The 25,354-nt window shown below is 39.6% G+C and overlaps 1 protein-coding gene and 1 long non-coding RNA gene across 7 annotated transcripts in view; both read left to right on the top strand.

Annotated features, from left to right (window-relative positions):
- Positions 1 to 25,354, top strand: part of LOC309388215 — a 175,014-nt gene that overhangs the window by 17,076 nt on the left and 132,584 nt on the right. The window lies entirely within an intron of this gene.
- Positions 12,146 to 25,354, top strand: part of VEZF1 (vascular endothelial zinc finger 1) — a 31,739-nt gene continuing 18,530 nt past the window's right edge. For 2 of the 6 annotated variants that reach the window (XM_081942452.1, XM_081942450.1), the window contains exons 1-3: positions 22,257 to 23,273; positions 24,097 to 24,168; positions 24,417 to 25,135. In XM_081942452.1, coding sequence (XP_081798578.1) covers positions 23,199 to 23,273; positions 24,097 to 24,168; positions 24,417 to 25,135 — 866 coding nt within the window. In that variant the 5' untranslated portion in view covers positions 22,257 to 23,198. Of the gene's footprint in view, positions 12,467 to 22,255; positions 23,274 to 24,096; positions 24,169 to 24,416; positions 25,136 to 25,354 lie in introns of those variants that run through there. The other 4 variants (XM_081942453.1, XM_081942451.1, XM_081942455.1 and 1 more) reach the window with 4 other exon arrangements.

Below are 25,354 nucleotides of genomic sequence, written 5' to 3'. Positions count from 1 at the left end.
CAAGATAGCACCATATATCGTACAGAGGAGGTAAAAATAAGTCCATAAATAAACATACTTACAAAATTTAAAACCCCAAAAATATTAAACTCTAAAAACTTTAAAAAGCAAAATTTCCCGTTATAAAATGACCTGGGGTGGCAAGATTGTAACGTTATGCCAGGCCGGCTTGACAAAACAGGTAGGTCTTCAACTTCATACGGAAGGAGCGAAGGTCGGTTGTTGTCCGGATGTCTGGGGGGAGGTCATTCCAAAGGGTAGGACATTGTTCTGATTTACTTTATTATTAGAGTTTTGATTTTTGTGTCATTGATGTTGAGAGAAGGGAAGGAAGGAAGGGCCTTCTTTGGCAGGACAATGTGAAAAATGAACAATCAGGATATTCACAGGGGTCAAAAAAGTCAATATGGCAGCCACAGTTACGTTACTCAAGCCCTATCCTTTTCACATGCCATGGGCCACTATATTTGTTTTTTGGAGTGCCATCCCCTCCCCATAGACGGGCCTTACTGCAGCCTTTGAGCCTACATCTGCCTGGTCTAGTTTACATCTCATTTGCCAGCCTGGCCTAAACCTAAAGTTCTCATGGGTAATGAAGTCTGGTTAATTTAGCAACTTTAAAGTGTGTAGAATACCTCAGAGTACATTGTAAGAGCTTTCTTCTGAAACTAACCTAATGGAAAACTTTTAATAAAGTGATTGATTTTCACTCCCTTGCTTTTAAGAGCAGACTGGAAAAACTGACATTTTGCTGAGTAGGGATGGTTAAAAAAAAAAGAGAGCAATTGTAAATTGACAAGGAAGACTTCTAATTCTTGGTAAACCTGTTTTTCTCTGATTCACAAAGACTGTTTACCCTTTTAACCGCAAATGTAAATGTTCTGTACTTTCTGAAATCTTATTTTAAATAGCTTCCCTTAACGTAATACCCATTTTTTTCCCAAGCAGGATAGATTTGTCTGCCTTTCTATGCAGTAACAATTTCTGTTAATTGAATCATTATCTACAATTTCATTCATTGTAATTTCATTCATTTTAAATAAAAATTAGAAGCCTGTCTCTATATTGTGTCTCTATTTCCGCTGCCAAAAATTTACTTTCTTCATGCCAATTCTACTTTCACACCTATCAGCTTTTTCTCCCCAAGGGAAAACAAACCCAGATTTTTGACAAGATGAAAAAGGATTTAAGAAACCCAAGGAAAGCATAAGATAAAGGCTTGATAAGAAAGTCACAGAGATGCTCTGTTAAAAAACAGTTGATCAAAGCGCAGTTCTTTCATATTGGGCACTTCTGTGGGAGCACCAAAGTGTTCTTAATTTGCTGGAGAATGTGAGAATTTTACCGAGTGTATAAATTAAAGCATTCCCCTTTAGAACAAGTTGGCTTGTCTCATAAACGGCCTTTTCTTTCCCACTGCGTATTTCCCACTTCCATTGCATCTCAATTTCTGAATTTCAACCGGGTGGTGTCCTGGATTTTTTCTTTTTTACAACTACTTTGCTTTCTTGCCTGGGTTTTTGGGAGGATTGTTTTTATTTATTAGCTGTAGCATGTGTGGAAAGTCTGGAACGAGATGCAGAATGCCAACCCCTCTGCTCTGCGCACATATGAGTACACCAAAAAGGTGTATCCGGCTGTGAAATTGTGGAAGCTGGGGGTGGGCGGGGTGTGACTTTGAAGCAGAAAAAAGACAGCCCAGGGAATCGATAACCCTCCTCATCCCTCCTGTTTGGCATTCTGCAAGCTGCAGTGTGCAACCTTCAATTTCAGCATATCATCACTGCAGTCAATTCCCTCCCTCCCTCCCTCCTTATTTTTCCAATAGAAAAAGGAGTACATCCCTAGTGGGTTACAGATTGCAGCTTAACAGGGCATCTCTTTATCCAAGCAGCTGTATCAGCATCTTCCATCCTCTTTCCCTTCTTTTCCAGAGGTAAAGGAGAACACATCTGCGTGGTATGGCAGGTGAGGGGGGTGGTGGTGGAGAGGAGAAAGATATTTTCCAAACAAGAAGCTGGACTGCAAGATAGAAAAATGACAGCTTGCAAAACTTTGACTCTGCAGCTTCACAAATCATGCATTGATTCGCTGTTTTTTTAAAAAAAAATACATTTTCCCTCTTACCTTTGCTATACTGTGGCAGTATGAAAAATCCCATTGGGATACACAAGTTTGTCTGGAGGAAAATCCTTCAAATAAGGGTTGTTGAAAGTACAGTTATTACAGCAGGGTGTGGAAAACATAGGGCAATGAGCCTAGCCAATTCTGCAGATCTGCGGCTGTCTTTTTCTCCCTCTCTCTCTCTCTCCTTTGGAAAGGTCTTTCAGACTTAAGAATTCCTAAAAGATAGGGTGGTTTTGAAAGTTAGAATGCTCTCTGCGTTCAATAAAGATATTGGCACATCAAACATGACTCATGATGACTGATCCATGCCATTTCCCCCCCCCTCCCTCCCATCATTTTATAACAAGAGTTGCCTTTGGAATTCCTTTTTGGTCTCCCATCCAAGTAGTAACCTATACTGAGAGGTTAATTAGGCTGAATCTACTGCCCAGCCCTGCTTACTGCCTCGTGTTCACTACCAGTTAGCTTGGTTATAACATTGGATCAATATCTAAAAGCATTGAATTGATAATGCAAGTACCAATGGAAATACTATAGTTTAAATGTTCTGTGCTGAGAAGTTTGATCTTGTTCATGTAACCCAGAAAAAGTGGAAACTGTAAATATGACAATATCAAAACATGGGATTTAATTGACAGTGCATGATTGAAGCTCTATTTGTTTTTGTATGTGCAATGCCATATGTGACGAATATAAAAATATGTGCAGCTTCAATCACAGCATTGTGGCCATCTTGACTTTTCTAAAAATTCCCCCAAGGCATTCCTGCAGAGAACCCTATAGAACGTTCCTGACTAGCAAGTTCTTTTAAAAGCTGTTCTTAAGATGGCATCACCTATAATAGTTCAAATGGTAGAAAAAATAATTTTGGATTATCTTGGTTAATTTAAAAAGTCTTTACCAAAAAAAAAAAAAAGGAAGGAAGGGGAAGGCAAGCACCAGTGCACCTATTTGTCAAAAACATGAACTCCCATGCATTCAACAATAAAAACATTCAGACTGTTGCTAAATTGGATGGCAAGGTGGGGAGAGGGTTCCACATTGAAGGGGGTGGGATTTTGATTGCATAATTGTAGCCAAGATGTTGACTTTTTTGACACCACCATTGGAGTGGTCCTCACAATTTTATATACAGTGGTACCTCGGTACTCATTGTTAATTGGTTCCAGGAGGTATGATGAGTACCAAACCATTTTTCCCATAAGGGATAACAGCAATAGCACTTAGACTTATATACTGCTTTACAGCCCTCTCTAAGCGGTTTACACAGTCAGAATATTGCCCCCAACTATGCGGGTCCTCACTCTAGTCACCTGGGAAAGATGGAAGACCGAGTCACCTTGATCCTTGTCAGGACTTGAACTGCTGGCAGTCGGCAGTCAGCAGACGTAGCCTGCAGTACTGCACTCTAACCATTGTGCCACTATGGCTCATAATGTAGTCAGTTGCTGACATTGACAAGTTCCGGCTTGTGCATTGAGTACCAAACAAGCAATGAGCAGTGGGACAGAATTTTCACATTGAAATGCATTGTGTACAAAACTCCATGAGTTTCAAAGCAGCTGAGTATCAAGGTAACTTTAGTGGTCTACAGCGGAGGTGGTATTTAGCAGATTCTGACCAGTTCTGGAGAACTGGTAGCGGAAATTTTGAGTAGTTTGGAGAACTGGTAAATACCACCTCTGACTGGCCCTGCCCCCAACTATTCTCTGCCTCCCGAATCCCAGCTGATCAGGAGGGAATGGGGATTTACAATACAATAATACAATAGTAGAGTTGGAAGGGACCTTGGAGGTCTTCTAGTCCAACCCCCTGCCTAGGCAGGAAACCCTATACCGTTTCAGACAGATGGCTATCCAACATCTTCTTAAAGACTTCCAATGTTGGGGCATTCACAACTTCTGGAGGCAAGCTGTTCCACTGATTAATTGTTCTCACTGTCAGGAAATTTCTCCTCAGTTCTAAGTTGCTTCTCTCCTTGATTAGTTTCCACCCATTGCTTCTTGTTCTACCCTCAGGTGCTTTGGAGAATAGTTTGACTCCCTCTTCTTTGTGGCAACCTCTGAGATATTGGAACAATGCTATCATATCTCCCCTAGTCCTTCTTTCCCTTAAGCTAAACATACCCAGTTCCTGCAACCGTTCTTCATATGTTTTAGTCTCCAGTCCCCTAATCATCTTTGTTGCTCTTCTCTGCACTCTTTCTAGAGTCTCCACATCTTTTTTACATCGTGGCGACCAGAACTGAATGCAGTATTCCAAGTGTGGCCTTACCAAGGCATTATAAAGTGGTATTAACACTTCACGTGATCTTGATTCTATCCCTCTGTTGATGCAGCCTAGAACTGTGTTGGCTTTTTTGGCAGCTGCTGCACACTGCTGGCTCATATTTAAATGGTTGTCCACTAGGACTCCAAGATCCCTTTCACAGTTACTACTACTGAGCAAGGTATCACCTATACTGTACCTGTGCATTCCATTTTTGTTGCCTAAATGTAGAACCTTACTCTTTTCACCATTGAATTTCATTTTATTAGATAGTGCCCAATGTTCAAGTTTGTCAAGATCCTTCTGTATCTTAAGCCTATCTTCTGGAGTGTTGGCTATTCCTGCCAGCTTGGTATCATCTGCAAAGTTGATGAGTTCTCCATTTATTCCCTCATCCAAATCATTGATGAAGATGTTGAAGAGTACTGGGCCTAAAACAGAGCCTTGGGGTACTCCACTGCATACTTCCCTCCATGTAGATGCAGTTCCATTGAGAACTACACGTTGAGTCCGGTTGGTCAGCCAGTTACGAATCCATCTGGTGGTGATGCTGTCTAACCCACATTCTTCTACTTTATCTAGTAGTAGGTTATGGTCTACCTTATCAAAAGCCTTACTGAAGTCCAAGTAAACTATATCAACGGCATTCTTCTGGTCCACTAATTTTGTCACATTATCAAAGAATGCAATAAGATTAGTCTGGCATGATCTGTTTTTGACAAATCCATGTTGGCTTTTGGCTATTACTTTGTTTGCTTCTAGGTGTTCGCAAATTCGTTGCTTGATTATTTTTTCCAGAATCTTTCCTGGTATTGAGGTTAGGCTGATAGGTCTGTAGTTTCCTGGATCTAATTTTTTCCCTTTTTTGAAGATGGGAACCACATCAGCTCTTTTCCAGTCCTCTGGTAGTTCCCTGGTGTTCCAGGATCTCTGAAAGATATAATTCAGTGGTTCTGAGATCTCGTCTGCTAGTTCCTTCAGAACCCTGGGGTGTAATCCATCCGGTCCTGGTGATTTGAACTCATCTAGGGTAGACAGGTGCTCACTTACCATTTTCTTCCCTATTTCAATTTGTGTTCCTAATCTGATTTTTGTGGTGCTGCTTTTGATAGGTTGGACTGTTTTATCCCTTTGTGTAAAGACAGATGCAAAACATGAGTTAAATAGTTCTGCTTTCTCCCTGTTGCTTATCACCTTCTTGCCACTTTCTCCTAGCAATGGACCAATTGTTTCCTTAACTTTTTTCTTGTTTTTAACATGTTGGAAGAAGCTTTTTTTGTTAATTTTTACTTTTGTGGCAAGCCTTTCTTCGTTGTGAGCCTTAGCTTTCCTCACTTCATCTTTACAGGCTCGGGCTATTTGCTGATATTCTGCCTTAGTTATGTCCCCCTCCTTCCACTTTTTATACTTAACTTTCTTGTCTCTCAGTTTGTCAGATAGTTCTTTATGCAGCCATGCTGGTTTCTTTTGGGAGCTGTTATTTTTCTTCTTCATTGGTATTGTGCTAGACTGGGCTTTTGTAATCTCATTTTTCAAAATTTCCCAAGCTTCTTGGGTTGTTTTCCCCTTGAGGATTCTCATCCATGGAATTTTTCCCAAGCTCTCTCTAAGTTTATTGAAATTAGCTTTCTTAAAGTCCAAGACTCTAGTTTGACTTTGTTCTACTACTTGTGTTTGCATAATGTTGAATTCCAATATTGCATGGTCACTTGCCCCCAGGGTTCCTATGGCTTCAACACCTTCTATCATTTCCTCTCTGTTAGTGAGAATTAAGTCCAATATGGCTGATCCCCTTGTTACCTTCTCTACTTTTTGGAAAACAAAGTTGTCTGCTAGGTTTGTTAGGAACCTGTTGGATCTTCCACTTGGTGCAGAGTTTGTTTCCCAGTTGATGTCAGGGTAGTTAAAATCTCCCATTACTATTGTGGTGTGCTTCCTACATACCTTAGTTAGCTGACTAGCAAAAAGTTCATCTACTTCCTCTGCTTGGTTGGGTGGCCTGTAGTATAGACCTATGGCAATGTCATTTTCCCCACAACCTTTAATATTGACCCAAATGCATTCAAGATAGTTCTCATCATTGTTGTGCTCTATTTCTGTAGAGATAGTAACCTTTCCCTGGAGTGGGGAGGGAGTGGAGATTTTACAGTATCCTTCCCCTGCCATGCTCACCAAGCCACACCCACAGAACCGGTAGTAAAAAATTTTAATCCCACCACTGTCTACAGCTGCATTTGAAAGGTTTTACATCAGAGGGACCTCTGTGAAAGAAAATAAACCAGACAATTGAAGAAGTCAGTACCTCCTAAAGATAAATCCCAAGGAACCCAATGGATAAAGCTGTTGGAGTCTGGGAGGTATTTTTAAGTAGCTGATCTCTGTTTAGACTCTGTTACAGAGTCTAAAACTAGATGTAACTAGATGAACAAATGGTGAGATTGTTTTTATTTCCTTACTGCTGGAAATCGTTACAGGGTTTTTTTCTCTCTCCGTGGACCAGGTAAATTTTCTTGTCTGCAATGGGGAGAAAAAGGTTAACAGCTGCTGTAAGAGTTCTGCTAAAGATAATTTACTGCATAATCTGTACAAGGGAATTATGACTGGGATAAATCGGCCATATAATAGAGTTTGGCTAAACAGAACTTTCAGCTTCAAGTGTTGTATTCCTTAGAGAAACAGAGAGTCATGGGTTCTATTTGCTTCTTCAAATAATCTGGTTAACTATTCTGGGAAATAAAATGCTTACATGAATTATTTTATGTGTGATTTTGCAGGATTCTCATGTTAAAACCGCTATATTTTTGCTACACTTTTTTTTGCATAATCCATTCTGTCAGCTGTGGGTAGGAGCAAAATATTTAAAATATTATTTTAATTTCATCAGCTTTATTTTTTTTAAATGTGCACATAAATGTTATATTTAATGCTGACATTCTTTACAGTCTATAGAAGAAGCCTTATAGGATTAAGTAGTTTATAACCTTTTTACTTGGGGCTATGTGAGAGGCAGCATAAGTTTTAACAGGTATGCTAAACCTTGACTTTATAAGCCTAACCCTGTCCAAACTTGGCAACTTTAAGACTTGTGGACTTCAACTCCAGAATTCTGGAAATTGAAGTCCACAAGTCTTAAAGTTACCAAGTTTGGACACCCCTGGCCTAACCTAACTGTGGGAGTCCAGCCACAATGTAAACTATAGTTGAAGAAAATTATGGCTTCTCTTAGCTATCATAAACTCAGTCTTGATGGTGCCAGATAAAGCAAATTAACTGTACATGTCTAGGGATTGAATTTACTGTTTCAAGTCATTAATTTATTTTGGTGATAGTTTTGCTTGGACAGGTAGTGAAACTGTTCAGGTCTCAGTCTTTTAGTCCACTGAATATTAGGGTAAGTGTAGAGTATGTATTGCCAAGAAACTAGTAAATATTGGACTAGTAATATTTTGCCCAAGCGGCAGTACATAATTGTAAGACTAAATAGTGGGTCCATTCATATTTACTAATCCAGGTTCATTCATTTTGTTTGTAGTTTGTAGTTTAGTGGAAAAACTACCTGCATCCTATTTATGTTCTTGGGTGTATATTATATTTGGATAACTAATCATTTCTTTAAAACTAATGTTTGGACTTTGGGTGGAAGATTTTGGAGCACTTAGTTATTCAAAAGAAGGTATTTTAAAAGATAACTTTTTACATTTTAGTGGTAAAATAATTGACCAAATGTAATGAAATGGTAACAGATGATTTGATTTTACTGTTAGTTGGTTTCTCTACTTCTGCAGACACTGGACATTTCTGTCATGAGTTGTTTAACAATACATTTACCTGTGGTTACTCAACTCAATTTTCTGGGTTCACATAACACACTGAACTAGAAACTAACCACATGCATACTGGGCTTACATAACACTACTTTAGGCTAAAATGTTGGTCAGCTTTTGGTTCAGTAGATCCTGTAAAAAGGAATAGAGGAGTACAGAAAGATGCATGACAGTACTTTATGGCAGCTCCCATTTGTTTATCATAACTAATTAAAATTAGAGACCTTTCAGGATTACTGATCACATTGGAGACTTCGAAAACATGTGGGAGATAATGTCACAAAATAGAACATGATGAAGTACAGGTAGTCATTGACTTACAATCATGGTTAGTGATCATTCCGTTACAATAGCACTGAAAAAAGTGGCTTATGACTGATCCACATACTTGCAAACATCGCAGCACTCTGTCACGTGATCAAAATTTGGTCACTTGGAAACTGGCATGTATTTATGACAATTGCAGAATTCTGAGGTCATGTGATCATTATTTGTGACTTTTCCAGCCAGCTTCTCATAAGCAAAGTCAGTGGGAATTCGCTGGATTCACTCAATGATCATGTGATTCACTTAACTGCAGTACTTTGCTTAATAATCATGGCAAAAAAAGTCATAAAATTAAACGTGACTCACTTAACTGCCTTGCTCAGCAACAGAAATTCTGGTTTGAATTGAAAAGCTGAGGACTATCTGTATTGCATATTACAGAATGATGGCTATTGGGCCCATCTTTTAAAAAACAAATTTATAAGTATCTTCTCTAACTCTCTGCTCTAACATGCATATAGGAAGCTGCCTATTCCCTGACTAAAAGACTTCTAAGATCCCTTCCAACTCCATTATTTTATGTTTTATATTTGCTGCTTTTCTGGTCAGGTGGGTGTACTTGCAAGAAAATTGCTGGTGTGCAGCCTACCCTACCCAGGGTCATCATAGTGTTGGAGAGTGCTTTGTTTTCCAGCATGCCACTGTTCCAAATTGTTAAATGATGCAGAGGTGGAGTGGGGAGAGGCCTAGAGGTGTCAAGGAAAGTATCTAGCAGAGAAGTGTTTTTTTTTACTCGTATGGATATTGAATATGTGATCTGCTTTTATCTCTAAAGGGGCAGTTACTCAGATACTAAGATGGATAGAGATATCAACTGTTTAATAAAATCACCTAAAATTTACTGGGATGACAACCAACTCTACTGTGGCAGGGGAATGTAAGAGATACAGTCATTTACTCCTGAATCTTAATGGGTTAAAATCCAATTCAAAGAAAAATATATTTAGCACGAAGAAGCAAGTTGGTATTGAATAACTCAAATAAGTGGATTTGTATTTTCCCCCCCACTACTATATTGAAGATACCAAGATGCTGATCTGGCAGCTGAGATCTTATGTTTGAATGTTTCCCAAGTTGTTTAAATAAAACTACATTCTCATCTTTGGATGACACCCCCCCTAACTGTGTAATATGGTGTAGATAATGCTCACAAAGTGGCTATAGGGATTATATCAATATAAAGTGTTTTGAAGCACCTAAACCCCTCCAAACCTGTTGCATTAAATGCTGTATTTTCTTAGTAATCCTAGTATTAGTTGTTAAATTCTATTTCTTTGCCTTTGCTGTCTGTGGACTTATTTGAAGTCTTACATGAAGCCTTCCAGGAGGACAAGAATTATATGTAACCTGCCAAGAGTCTGTGGGATTGAAGGGGCTAGAAATAAATGAAATTCAGGTTAGTGGCAAGGAAGCAGGTGTGCATGGGCCACTTCCAAGAGGAGGGTCAAGTGCTCAGTTCATTTGGGTCAAGTGCACAGTTCATTTGATGCTTGGACTCTTAATTTTTCAATCCACAAATCACTTGTGTGGGAGGTTACAAATGCAATAGGATTTTAACCCCTTTAGTCGTATTACCAGTGATTTTAGGATTGGATAAGGAAGAGGTAATCTGTGTCTTTGAGCTAGGTAATTAAATCAAAGGAATTAGCCCTATTATACAGTTGAGCAAACACAATGTAAAATTTGTGGGTTCTCAATGCCAAAGAAATTCAGTGTTGTCATTGGATTTACCTGTATTTCTGGACTGCTGTATCAGCGCTGGTAAAGTTGAGCTTAATTATGTGGTCAGAAACAACTTCGAGAAGAAGGCCAGAACTATTTTTAAATGAAAAACTGTCAGTTCCCGAATTAAAATGGAAAGAAAAATAATTACTGGATATTAAGGCTAGGTTCACAGATCAAGATATGTTTCAGTCATGGTGTTCAAGGAGCTATAATGGCTGGATTTACACCTCAAGTCATAAATTGTGTTTTACAGCTGCTATTGTCTAGGTTCATGCAATATGTTAAATTGATAATTGCCATATTAGTTAAGCAAGCTCTGAATCCATTCTAAATAATGTCCTAAAATGATTAAAGCCACAATATGTTGTAATTTTTGGTTGGCAATGAGTTGGATTGTATGAATTACAATGAATGTGGAAATAAGAAGCAATCAAAATTGAAGGAGAGATACCAACAATATACTTTGATGATTCTTTGAATGAAATTCTTCGATTCAGTTGGAAAATAGGTACTGGGCAGTATAATTTTAGCAACTTTAATATTTCATTTTGAAACGTGCAACATTGCCAGATGGAAAATTGTTATAATTGAATGCCATCAATCTTGAATAACTTTCTAATATAGTCCTGTCCTAAAAATAGAGCTTAGAGTCTGCAGTAAGCCTGTTTAATGTTAATTGGAATTACTTCCAGGTTCAATTAGGATTGGACTGTCTTTTGCACGCCAGGGAGGCGGGTTTTAATGGTTATTTCTATTCTCTTCATGGCTACAGTGCAAAGGATGAAATATATAATCTTTTAACTACTAAATGTTAACTTGCTTCCCAGTGAAATGGATAAGGTTTTGCTCTGGCCTGCAGGAAAAACTGGAAGGAGAGAAGCATTCAACTTCTTCCAGCCCTTTTGGGGTCTGCTGTTTGGGATTTGGCCTTTCTGCTCTTTCAGGGTGACTTACTCCTGAGTAAATGCTCCCATATCCTCTGGGCTGATTTATCACCTCTGTCTGCCTTTGGGGGGTTGATATTATGCCCGTCCGAGGAGGGTCTCCATTATTGGCGCATCGCTAACTGGAAGCCACTGAGGAAAAGGCCAAACTCTGAGGGGAAAATGTGCCCTTTTGAAAACCTCTTGAGGTTTCCTGAGGCAATTTCCTCCCCCCCCTCTTTCCCACCACGAGGAAAGCTGTGATTTGAGGATGGGCTTTTCCTACTTTGAAACAAATCCGAGTATCCAAAATTGGTCTGATATTTCTCTTTTCTTTTTTTTTTTAAAAGGTGATTATAATACAGGGGCAGTTAGGGAATTCCCGCTCCTCGGGCTCCCTGGAGAGAGGCCTTTCTGCCCCCCCCCCCCAAGAGAGCACGCTCTGTTTCAAAGCGACAGCGAGGGGCGGAGGAGGAGGGGGTGGTGGTGAGTTTGAGGGACCAGCCCCGGCCTTCACCCTCTCCTCCATCTTTCCCAGCGCTCAAAAGAGGCTCCAGCGCGGTTCCCCCCCCTTTTTTTTATAATCCCCCTCAGCCGCTTGAGGAGAGCGGGCCGTCCCATTCTCAGCGTCGACGGGGGCGCCCGCCTCGCAACACCCCCCCGCCGCACGCCCTTCCCCCCCGCTTCGCGCCGCCAGGAAGGCAGTGGAGAGGCGGGCGCGCGGGCGCCCCTGCTTTTCCCGCCCCCTCGCGGCTTGTCTTGTGTGGCTCCCCTCGCTTCTCTCTCTCTCTCCTACCACCACCACCCCCGTTGGCGGCGATGGTACGGCCCGAGGGTTAGCGGAAGCGCGGCTGCTGAGGCGCTGCCATGTTGAGCCGCCTCCGCCTCCTTCGCCGCCGCCGCAGCAGCAGCAGCAGAGGCAGCCGCCGCCGCTTGTGCTTTGTTGTCGGCTCCATGTAGCTGGGGGCCCGGGGGAGGGAGGCGGGGAGGGGGGCGGGCGGGGGAGAGCGCGCGGCCCAGGCCGAGCCAGCTAAGCAAGGCAGGAAGAGCGAGCGCGGCGAGGAGCCGCCGCCGCCACCAGGACCAGGCCGCCGGGCCTGAGGAGAAACCATTTATATAGAGAGCGACGAGAAGACATTTATTTTTTAACCCCCCCCTCTCCTCCTCCTCCTTCTGCGAACGGCTCCTCCTCCTCCTCTTCTTCCCCCCCTCCCCTTCCTTTCTCCCGGCCGCAAAACCATGGAGGCCAATTGGACCGCGTTCCTTTTTCAGGTGAGGGGGAGAGAACAACGCCCGACCGTTAAAATATTTTTTAATTTTGATTTTTTTTTCTCTCCTCGGTTTTATTTTATCGGCGCCTTAAGAACAACATCAACACCAACCGACCATCCAACCTCTTTCTCCCCCCCCCCGAAGGCGGCCAGCGTGCCCCCCCCACGCCGCTTCCCCGCTTAGGCCTCCCCGCCTGAGGAGGGATCCGGCTGGCTCTGTCAGCAGCGGGCGCCCTCTCTTTTTCTCTGCCGCCCCCTCCCTCCCTCCCGCAGCGCAGACGGGTGTGGGGGGGGAAGAGAAGAGAGAGAAATAGCGGGAGGAGGAAGAGGAGGAGAATCTGGCTGCGCTCGCCAGCGCCGTGGGAGGCCAACGGGAGCGCGGTTTTTTTTCTCTCCCTCTTTCTCCCCCCCCTGCCTCCCCCCCATAAATAGCTGCTTTCCTCACTCAGCGCCATCCTCCCCCCCCTCGCGCACAACCTTCGCACGCGCGCAAAACTACTAAGAGCGACCCTTCCCCCCCGTTTATTTCTCCCCTTCTTTTGGGGGGTGGGTGGGAGGAAGAAGAAAAAAGGGGAGAGTTAAGCCGTGTGGTCTGGGACGGGGCTGTGTGTTTGTGGGGTGGGGGTTATTTCCCTCTTCCTTTGGGGGGGGCAGAAAAAAGGGAGAGTTAAGGCGTGTGGTCTGGGACGGGGCTGTGTGTTTGTGTGTGGGGTTTTTTTTGTTTTGTTATTTTTCTACTTTTTTAAAGCTTTGTTCCTGATAAGCGTTGGCCGTTCCCCGCCAAACTACTTCCCCGGGTTTTTTTTCTTTTCTTTTTGTTGTTTCGTGTCCACCAAAAAGGATGATAAAGCTCTTATTGTGGTTTGGGATTATAAATGGGGGGGGGGGTGTTTGGAGACTTGGACCAGTCTTGTCCTGGTTGGGTTTTTTTTTTTATTAAGGAGGGGGAGAAAAAAGCAGATTGTTCCTCTCTCTCTCTCTCTCTCTCTCTCTCTCTCTCTCTCTCTCCTTTTAATTTTGGTTTAAAGGTTGCAACTAATTTTATTTATGGGGCTTATTTACACCCTGCTCTCCAGCCCCTACCTGTTTGTTTTTTTCCTTGCTGCATTTAAATTTTTTTTTTTCTGCCCTTCTGTTTCTTTAGAGCGATTTCATCAAATCCCCACTGTTGGAGATTTTCTTCCTACTCTTTCCTCGGCTCAAAATTTTGCTGCATTCCTTGTTTCTTCTGTCCCTATTCATGGGTGGTGGTGGTGAAGGAATAGATTGCAGTATATTACTCTCCTGCTCCTACATCCACTCTGTTTTCTTCTTCTTCCCTCTCAATGTTTCAGTGAGATACTCAGAATTATTTTCTTATCCCATGTACTGCAAAATTGGATTCTGTGCACACTTCAGCTCGCTGGAGTCTCTCTCCATCTTGTGTTTTCAAGCAGCTTATTTTCTCTCTCCTCCAGTATTTCGCCAGCTTTATCATTGTCTTTCCTTGTTTCTCTGGGATTCCTGACTCCCTCCCTTGCGGATACACGCTATGAGATTCTCTATACATTTTACTTCAGTCTGCAGTAATGTTTGCTTTGAATTATGTCCTTGTTACCAGATGCTTCTATTACTTCATATTAAAGCATCATTCCCCTCTTAGTTCTTTTACTTACTTTTACTGTTTACTTTGCATGCTTCCTTATTTTTTAATTGCAGTTGTTTCCCATCAAATTGCTATCATTGGCACTCCCATTAGCTTTTAAGGTGCCACATGAGCTTGTAGGGGATGATCTGTACGTATTAGACTTAATCACCCTGGAATTAATGTCTGCCTGCTACATTTTCTGCCTTCTGCACATAATGTTACCCTTGATTGTCACTTTTTAAACAAGTTCTTGGTTGTTTATGGTATTTTCTTTTCATCATCTTTGTTCATGAGAATAATGGTTCTTTTATTTTGAATGCAGTATTCTACTTTTGTCTCCATTGCTACCTCTTGTTGTCTTCCATTTTTGAAGTGCGCTACTTATCTCTACGCATGACAAATTTAGTTTCTTTCACTGCTTACAACTTGGTCCTCCAATTTTTTTCTGCTATGTTCTCTGCTTTTGTACTTCCCCCCCAACTCCTCCTAAGATGTCATTGTTACCATTACTTTCTTTTGCTCCCCACATTGTTGTCTTTCATGCCAGCTTCCTTCTAATTTTGCTGGGTTTTTTTTTTTTTTGGTGTACTCATCTCTTAAAGAGATAATCTCTTACCACTTTCTGCTTTGCAGTTCTAGGTTTACTGCTTTATCTTCCTTTCCCCTTTTTATAAACATGTATCAAGATGCTTCATTGTATCTTCTTATCCTTTCTTTTAAAAACAGTCACTTTATCTATTCAGTTGTCTTTTGTTCTGCTCTCTTATATTATCCTCTTTAGCCTTTAACCTATTTTTCCTCTCTGCTAATCTGCCACATTAAAGCATTTGTTTTCCTGGTTTTTTTTGCTGCAACTCTGGGAAATGCTACATATATGTCTATTTTAGATTATTTTATGTGATTGTTTGCTTGATAACTTGATAACATCTTCAACCTAAGAACAGACAATATTCAGAGGCAGTCATTTTAGGAAATATAGCTGAAGTTATCCCTTAGATACAGATTATGTTATAGTCTGTTTTGACAATTCAGATAAATGACGCTGTTTACTGAAACCAAATTAAAATTAATATTGGGACAGAAGTGATTTTATGATGCTGGAGATGATGGATAGGGTAGTTTTTAAGAAAACACATTCAGGTTTTTTTGCTTCAGCTTAAAAAAAAAAACTTGCTCAAGAGAAAATTCCAGAGATTGTTCTCATCAAATTTGGACTTACTAAGTGATAAAGCCTGTCTTCAAATTAAGCTGTGATTTCTTTACAAAAAGGACTGCTAAGAACTATTAAGGATTCTAGAAAATAAAACAAAAATGATGGTATGTAGCTTGCAAGTTGAATCATTTGGAAGCATCAATCTTCTCTAAGGAATGCTGCATACCAGATTACTTTGTCTTTAAATCTACAAGCCAGATGAGAAGCTAGGTTATAATACATTTTCCTTTTTTAGCTTGAAACTGTATACTAATTACAATACCTCTTCTCTTTCCTGAAGGTAAAATAATACCCTACAAATTATGAGTTTGCGTCATTTGCCCATTTAGTTTTCTGTTCTTTTTAAAATGCAAAGCATGACTCCGGTTTGAAAACATGAATTGAAGGAATAAATCTGAGGTGAATGCACTGCAGTCTTTCTTTTCTAAAAGCAAAAGTCTTCCAAGTACAAGATGAGTCATTTGCTTAGGTGCCCAGTCTCTGGAAACGGTCTTAGAACATGATCTTGAAAACAAAATTTGTTTGATCTTGTAACTCATACAAAGTTTGTGTGTCTTAACTACATACAGTAGGCATGAAATGTTCTATTATTAACAATTATGAAGTATATGTATAGTTCAGAAGAGTGTAATTATTTGGTAAGTTCTGAATTTTGTTAATCTGTATAGAGAATATTGCATGAATTAGGAAGTAATGGCTATCCTTTCTGATAGATAGAAATGTTGCATTTTTTCATTCTCCACTACAGTAAATGGGTAAAAATGTTAGAATCAGTTCTTAAAAGTCATCTTCAGATCATTGGGTTTAAAATTACAAACTCTATTAATCGTTATGCCTCCTTATACTTAGTATAGTTTTTGGTAGTTAAAGAAATATATTTCTGGATTATATCAGAATTAAGGTGTTTTAAAACAGTATTTAAATTGCCTAGAAAGTTCAGGCTGCATGTTAATAAGACATGCATTTAATAGTTCATTCAAGGTATGATTCACTAATGCTAATTAGCTACTCTGACATCAAAATACAATGCAAAAAACTTTGCCTCTAGCTACAGAAGTTTGTGGTGCCAAATATTTCCACTCTAGGTCATGAAACAGGATTTTATTTTATTATAAAATTCTCATTCATAAAGTAGAAATCCAAGAAGTATGGAATATATATAAATACACCAAATAAATCATGCCTTTTAATTTAGATCCTTGATTTGGCTTTACAAGAGAGGGCAGGAGACAAAGGAATATTTATTTAAAAATACTTCAAACATATTAAATGAATTTATTTACAGATTAATTCTTAAGATGTCCTTATAGGGCATAACATAAAGGTCAACAAGATTTTTAGAATTTGTTACATGTTAACAGTTTTCTGTTTTAGGAAGTAAGAGCTGTCCAAATAATGCCTGCCTGCCATTAGAACAAAATATGCTGGCAACTTCAGGCAATAGGGTTGTAGTACATGAATGACAGCAATTTTTATTGTAATGTTTCAATTTCATGTGCAAAATAATTTATCCAGTTCTTAGCATAATTAATACATTGGAGTAAAAGGGTGGCATCTTTGACTGTGACTCAAACTAGTCTAAGAGGGATCAATTTGGGGTTGGGTCAATGTGCATATAACCTTTATAATGGAAGGTATCAATATGAGTTATGACATTAGTAAAGATTTGAGGCAAACATGCAACACATACAAGAGCCTCCAAATGGCTCTTTGAACCTTGCCCAGAGGATTTGGTCTTTTACAGAATTGCACTCTTCTGTCTTCAGATTTTGTATCTTGTGCTCTTAGGTCAGGAATCAACTGCTGGAGAACTTGGGCTAGGACTGTATCTCAAGTTATTTTTCAGTTGCACAGAGAATTATATATATATAATTACGCCCCTTTATTTTCTGCTATATATTTTCTAATTATGTATGTATGTATGTATGTATGTATGTATGTATGTATGTATATATATGCATGTACCCTGTTTCCCTGAAAATAAGACCTCCCCGGATAATAAGCCCAATTGGGCTTTTGAGCGCATGTGCTAAAATAAGCCCTCCCCTGAAAATAAGCCCTCCCTGAAAATAAGCCCTCCCTGAAAATATTGCAACATAGCAGCCACGAGGTGACCATGCTCACCGCCTCCTGCACCTCAAAAATAATAAGACCTCCCCAAAATAAGGCCAAGTGCTTATTTCAGGAGTCAAAAGAAAATAAGACCCTGTCTTATTTGGGGGGAAACACGATATGTATATATGTGTGTGCGTATGTATGTATATTTATATATAAGAAAATAAAGGGGCTTACAATCTTAGTTTACTTTTCAGCATTGTGTTTCGCTGTATTGGTTTTATTGCTCATAAAGCTAGTTGCAGGAATCATTTAGGTGAAATCCTCATGGAAAGTAGAACCTTGTGTTGGGGTCATTCTCTGGTCACCATTCATCATTCATGCTATCAAATACACTTGTTTTTTGAAATGCAGGCTATGCTTGCAGATCTTGTTATTTTTCTAAGGCAACAATGATCTGTGTAGCAAGAATAGGTTTTGGGAATTCTGAAAGCAACTTGCACTTAAAGGATAAAACAGCTTGCAGACATCTCCCATCTCTAGTAAGTGATTAATTTTAACAGTACTGGTGTTGGCAGATTTAAAATTAAGTAGTATATATCAACAATAGCCAAATTAAAAACATCTGGACATATTTTGATCCCAATTTTTCAGATTGGGATACAGGGAAATATCTTTGCATAGACAAAGCTGTTTTCAGCTGTCCCGGGTCCTGGCTAGAAATGCTTTCTCATTTCCACATCTCTGTTCTCATGCACAAATGTTGTAAAACAAAAGACAGAAGACTAGTCAGAAAAGCTGAAGAGCAAAATCACTCAATTGCCATTTCCTGTCTTATAGTGTGGGTAATAGATTGTGGAAGCTTGGCAAATCATGTTATGGATCACCAGCTGGTCTTTTCGTGCCTAAAAAGCATGAGCTATTTGACTTAGATCAGACTATTCAAGTGGAAAAAAATCCTGTTGAAATGCAACTCATGAGAGGGTTGCACGTTGTAGGCTGGGGCTGGGATCCAAAGAACTCTTAAGTAACTTGGGGGGGTGGGGCATTCAATCAGTTTTTGTCAGACAAAAGCCTTCTGTGTTTCATGATAAACTGCTTTTGAAATGGAGTGTTTCAAAACTAACTTGTGATGATGCATATAGCGCAAGACTCTGGGAGAGCTTTAACAAGTCTTCAGCCTGATTTTCTGCATGAAGCGTACAGTACTGTAATCTTTTAACTTTAAGGAAACCTATAAGCTACTTGTAAATATTTGTGAAAATCTTTGTGGATATTTGTTTTTGTTGCTATCATTGTTGCTCTTAGACATGGATTTATAGAATAGAAAGTTACGTAGCTGTGGGTTGTTTTAAAAGAACTCTTCTACCAAAGTGTATTCATCTTCTTCAAATCTATTTCAACCACTATTGTAATGGGAGAATAAATTCTGGTTTAGAATAAGAACAATCCTGCCTATGACTAATTCTGTTTAAGCCTAAGTAAGGAAAACCAGTATTTTTTTAAAAAAAATTATCCCAATTTTTCAGGGACTAACCTATAAAATAATAAAGAATTTGATCAAGTGAATTGATAGATCAAACTTAGTTCATTTCTTTAGATAGCAGTTCATTTGGAGTGTCTAAAACTTGAATTGAGGAAAGTTATAGGATCTCAGGCTAATACTGTACAGATAGTCCTTGACTTACAACTGTTCACTTGGTGACTGTTCAAAGTTACAATGTCTCTGGAAAAAGTGACTTATGATCATTTTTCACACTTACGAGGATTGCATCATCCCCATGGTCATGTGATCAAAATTCAGATGCTTGGCAACTGACTCATTTATGAAGGTTGCATGTTCCAGGTCATGTGATCCCCTTTTGCGACCTTCTGACAAGCAAAGTCAATGGGGAAACCAGATTCACTTAATTATGTTGTTAACAATTACAGTGAAAATTGTCCCTCTTCCTATTCTCTCTGCTTGAACTCTATATTTTAACATGGTAATTGAAACATTCAAAATACATTATATCTGCTGTATCTCTTGGGTGGTAGGAACCTCTGTAAAATAAGTTACTTGAACCATACCTCATTCTGTATTATTTGTGTCTGTACCCAAGCATAGTGATAAGATCTCCAGACTTCAAACTCAGAATAGTTTTAGAAATCAATATTTTGGAATTATAACCTCTAATTTCCTTCTAAATGTTTTTTTTCTAAGCAGTAACTGACCAAAAAGAATCATTCTTATTTTTCTCTGTTTTCAATTGCTTTGAATGTCATAATCATTCTATTATACTATATTATTTCAGAAGGTGTGAGTTTCAAATTTGTATTCTGTAGATTTCTTTTCAGCAAAAACAATCCATTTGCAAGTATCTGAATTAACTGGTTCTTTGTTTCTCTAGCTGTGGTTACAACCAGGCTGTTTCATGGATTTGTTATAGAAGCTAAATCCTATCATTGTGCTATTCTTTCTTATGTATTCACAATCTAATAAAGTAAACTGGGTATTTATAATTCTATTCGTAACTTGTAGTTAACCAAATAGTCTGTCATTAAGATAGAGATTATGTAATATGTTGAATATCATGAAATACACCCAGTCATTACCTCAAAAATTGCTCCCCTCAGGGAATCAAAAGATGGGTTGCTGTAATGAGCACCTTACCACATCCCTTTGTGATGAGCTCCTGTGTTTAGAAAATAAGTGGCTTATTGGGGAAATCACTGCGGGTAAAATTAGGTAACTGTAGTATCATCTGGGGTTCTTCGGCTGAGGATTGGTTTTTATTTTATATATATAAAAAAAGAGATTCCTCCATGGTTTTGTTTATAAGTGAAAATTGTTATTTTTTTTAAAGTTGCCAAGAGTATAATTTATAAATGCTCTGTTAGGAAAGCAGATGTGAGGTTTAATAGTTTTCAGAATATCTTTCTGAGAATACTTGAATTACTTTGGAAATTTTTAGCTTTCCCAGTGAGAAGTTCAGTATATAATAGGTATGAAATAAGTTTATTAAGAATGTTTATGCCTTTCCCCACAAAGTGCAGATTTGTACCATAACTCATTGTCTCAAACTAAATAGAAAGAAAAATAGAATTGGGGTGTCTATACTCGGATTAAGACATAAAGTGGGAATAAAATAAGAATAACAAAAGACAGGAATATTCAGTTTTGAGGTCCCTGGACTGCTTTCCATGACCTTCAGAATAGCTTTTAAGCCCATTTTATTTTATTTTTTAAAATGTAATCTGGCTCCCATCAGGTAACACATACTATAGTGTAATCCTCAAATACCTTTACTATAATGGTTTTTTAAAAGATATTATTTTTCTGAAATCTACAGAAAAAAGTAAAAATCTAGCTGTGTCTCAATACAGCAAGGATTTCTTCCAGTTTATTATCACTCCATCTGACATCTTCAACCTTCTGAAAACATTGCCCTCAGATCAAAAACTGCCTACTTAACTACATAAAAACTCTTGAAATTTTGATGAAGCAGAAAAAGTTCTGAATTTTATGGGAGAGGGAATTGAAAAATGTGCAGTACTTCTATCCGTAACTTGATAGATTCATAAACATGTTTGGTGTTGAAATACAATAATTATAAATGTTATTGACTGAACTTGCTTTAAGGTAATTTAATTATAAATAAATTACAGCTGCTGAACTTTAGCAACATATTTTGTTTTTGCTTGCTAAGAAGAAGCAAGACAGTCAAAAAAGTTAACATCGAAGACAAAAAAACCCACCCAGCTGTGGTAAAACAAAGAATTCTGCGTAGTCTAAACTTTGTATCCTCAACCATTTAAATGTGAGCCAGCCGTGTGCAGCAGCTGCCAAAAAAGCAAACACAGTTCTAGGCTGCATCAACAGAGGGATAGAATCAAGATCACGTGAAGTGTTAATACCACTTTATAAGGCCTTGGTAAGGCCACATTTGGAATATTGCATTCAGTTTTGGTCACCACGATGTAAAAAAGATGTGGAGACTCTAGAAAGAGTGCAAAGAAGAGCAACAAAGAGGATTAGGGGACTGGAGGCTAAAACATTCGAAGAACGGTTGCAGGAACTGGGTATGTTTATCTTAAGAGAAAGAAGGACTAGGGGAGACATGATAGCAGTGTTCCAATATCTCAGGGGTTGTCACAAAGAAGAGGGAGTCAAACTATTCTCCAAAGCACCTGAGGGCAGGACAAGAAGCAATGGGTGGAAACTAATCAAGGAGAGAAGCAACTTAGAACTGAGGAGAAATTTCCTGACAGTTAGAACAATTAATCAGTGGAACAGCTTGCCTCCAGAGGTTGTGAATGACCCAACACTGGAAGTCTTTAAGAAGATGTTGGATAGCCATTTCTCTGAAACCATATAGGGTTTCCTGCCTAGGCAGGGGGTTGGACTAGAAGACCTCCAAGGTCCCTTCCAAGTCTGGTATTGTATTAAGTACAAAAGGCACTGATTTTTCAGAAGATGAAAAAAAAATTCAGGAGTGAAAATTCAGAATACAGATTTTGTCTAATCGGTCTCATTTTCTGAATCTGAAGTACTATTATTACAAACAGTTTTTACTTTATTATGGACTCCTGAAAGTTAGTTTCTGTACCATTTCATGTGTTAATCTTGGTATAAATATCTCCAAACATAGTTTGCATTTTATCAATTTTCATTTAAAATGAAAACATTAGCAAGTGAGTCGTATTTTTCTTTCTTCAATATTTTTTGAGAAGAAAAAAGATCATGGGATCTTTTTCTGGCCTACTACATTGTTGATGGTCAACAATAAGTTCTAAGTGTTTTGAGTGTAGGAGTTGCGGAACCCCAGAATATCTTGACCTTCATAATGTTTAGCAAATGTCATATATTTTTAAAAAGCTCAGTTTATATTTCCCTGTAATCTATATTCACCACAGAACATCGCTAGTTCTGTTGGCTATGGAGCAATTCGTCTTCCTTAAATCAGTTGAAGATGGGCTTCTGAAAAGTTATATTCACATTTTTCCTAAAAATAGAAAAGGTTGGATTCTGCTGGATTTCCCAAGGGAGATACTTTTATGAAAAGGTGTGCATAAACTGTTGGCTGTCCGTACGAAAGGTTGGTGTATATTGGAACAAGCTTCATTTGTTAAACGGTATTGTTCATAACTGAAATTAATCTGAAAATACATTAGCCAAGCTTGAAGATGCCTACAGGAGTTTCAGCAGATGTGGCACTGGTAAAATGTGTCATTTAAAGAGTTGCTCGGTTTTGCTGAGCACTTTTTATTTACAGGTATTTCATGACTTACGACCACAATTGAGCCCAAAATTTATGTTGTTAAGTGAGATATTTGTAAAGCGAGCTTTGGCCCATTTTATGACCTTGCCACAGTTGTTAAATGAACCACTGCAGTTGATAAGTGAATCTGGCTTCCCCATTGACTTTGCTTGTCAGAAGGTCACAAAAGGGGATCACATGGTCTTGGGACACAGCAATGGTCATAAGTATGAACCAGTTGCCAAGCATCTGAAATTTGATCACGTGGTTATGGGGACGCTGAAAAGGCCATAACTCTGAAAAACGGTCATGTCATTTTTATCCCCATTGTCATAATTTTGAACAGTCACTAAATGAACTGCTGTAAGTTGAGGACTACCTGTATTTTTGATATGTTGGGATCTGGAGGAAGGGAATGTGTCCTGCTAATAGTTTTTGTGGCTTTTGATACAGCCGACTATTGTGTCTTATTGGACTGCCTACACGGTGTAGGGAAAGAATCATTGTCTGGCACTTGTTCCATTCTCTCCTTAGTGGGTGGCTTCAGTATGTGAAAGAAGGGAATGAGAGATCAGCCGAGTGGCTCCTAATTTTTGGGATGCTGCAGGAATCAGTTCTCTACTCCTTGCTTTTTAACAAGAAGCTATTGGGTGAAATCATCCAGCAATTCAAGGTATGATAATATCAGTATCCTTGTGATGCTCAACAGTATAGCAGATGCTGTTGTGATGATGCCTGAAAGCTTTAAGAGTTCAGTTGGGAGAGGAAAGGTTGAAGCTGAATTTGGGTACGATAGGGTTATTTATCCATTGGAATTCTCTGTTGCTGCAATTCAGGAGTCCTTCTGGACTTATGGTTTCTGATTCATCAAGTGGAGGTATTGCCAGAGAAGCCTATATCTAGGTCCAGCTGGTGCACCAATTGTAATTGCCCCTGGGTAAGAGGACTGGGCCACAATAACTCACACTTTCATCACTACCCAACTTGACTGCTACAATGCACTTTTCATGGGGCTGCCTTTAAAGAGCGCTTGGAAGCTGCAGCTAGCCCATAATGCTGCAGTCCCCATGCTTACTGGTACTCCTATTAGCAGTGATTTTCTGGGTCCTGCATAAGCTACGGAATAGTTTTCTAGGTACAATTCAAGGTGCTGATGGTCTATAAGAGCTAGCATCTGATTACCTCAGCTCCAAAGAGAAAGCTGGGAAGAAGCATTTTGTAACCCCAGCTTTCCAAGATATTTGTGGGGTTGAGATGAGTGACACTGCTTCTCTGTGGCAGCACTGCAGCTTTGGAACAAGGGGAGGACAGGCAGAACACTTCTTAGTTGGCTTTCTCGAAACTTAAAAACTGAAGTTGTTTCAGAAACCTTACTTGATGCCATCTTTTTGTTTTATTTGTTGTTTCTTGTTATTTTCTTTCTGATCTTGTTATTGTTATCTTTATTTTGATTGCATTTAACCTCCCCATGGATATTTTAACTTTGGCTCACGTAGCCTGAAGGCTACGGAAAATTGTTTGATTTTGGTGGAGTAGATGATGGATGGAGAGAGAGGAGCGCTAATACAGTACGTGCAAAAGTTTATTTTGATCATGCTTGATTTCTAGTTAGAAGCTTCTTTTTAAAAAATGAAGGTGTAATTTGTATGGTAAACATTTGAATGTAAGAATTTTAGCAGTTAACTGCCTTCAGTTTCTTTTTAAGTCAGAGTTATATGTTGAATCTGTGTTTGTAGATTGCTAAATTGTGTGTTTTTCTGCTGATCAACTGCACATTGCATCCCCCACTTCTGAAAGTATGAATGTTTGGTTTCAGGCGCATGAAGCATCGCATCACCAGCAGCAAGCAGCACAAAATAGTTTGCTGCCTCTCCTGAGCTCAGCTGTTGAACCTCCTGACCAGAAGCCCATTTTACCCTTGCCGATAACACAGAAACCTCAACCTCCACCCGAAACACTAAAAGATGCCATTGTTGGGATTAAAAAGGAGAAGCCGAAAACCTCCTTTGTATGTACATACTGCAGCAAGGCCTTCAGGGACAGCTACCATTTGCGGCGCCACGAATCCTGTCATACTGGGATAAAGCTGGTGTCACGGCCAAAGAAAGCCCCTGCCACAATGGTGCCCCTAATCTCCACCATTGCAGGGGACAACAGCCGGACATCGCTGGTTTCCACCATTGCAGGCATCCTATCAACAGTCACGACGTCTTCCTCCGCTACCAACCCAAGCAGTAGTGCCGGTGCGACAGCCATGCCAGGGACACAGACTGTGAAGAAGCCCAGCAAGCCCGTGAAAAAGAACCATGCCTGTGAGATGTGCGGCAAGGCATTCCGGGATGTCTATCACCTAAACAGACACAAGCTGTCCCACTCGGATGAGAAACCTTTTGAATGCCCAATTTGCAATCAGCGCTTCAAAAGGAAGGACCGCATGACCTATCACGTGAGGTCTCATGAGGGTGGCATCACCAAACCTTACACCTGTGGTGTTTGTGGAAAAGGCTTTTCGAGGTACCATGTAGAAAATCCCAGGCGAGCTCAAGTATTGGATTTTCATTCCGCGATCGCGATGGGTGGGAGGGTGGGAGGAATTAGAATAGGAAAGTAAGAAATGGGGATGGGGGGATGGAGTTGGGAAGAGGACACCAGGAGAAGTATCTTTGCATTTAAATCTGCAGTCAGCTTTTGCTAATGGTGGGAAATAACTGCTTGTTTAAAATTCAAAATTAAATTATGTAGCTGGCCTTTGGC

This window comes from Natrix helvetica (assembly GCF_964273705.1).
Source record: "Natrix helvetica genome assembly, chromosome: 2".
In the NCBI taxonomy this organism is placed as follows: Eukaryota; Metazoa; Chordata; class Lepidosauria; order Squamata; family Natricidae; genus Natrix; species Natrix helvetica.
Note: the sequence above shows the minus strand (reverse complement) of the source record. Positions and strands in the feature narration are given on the sequence as shown.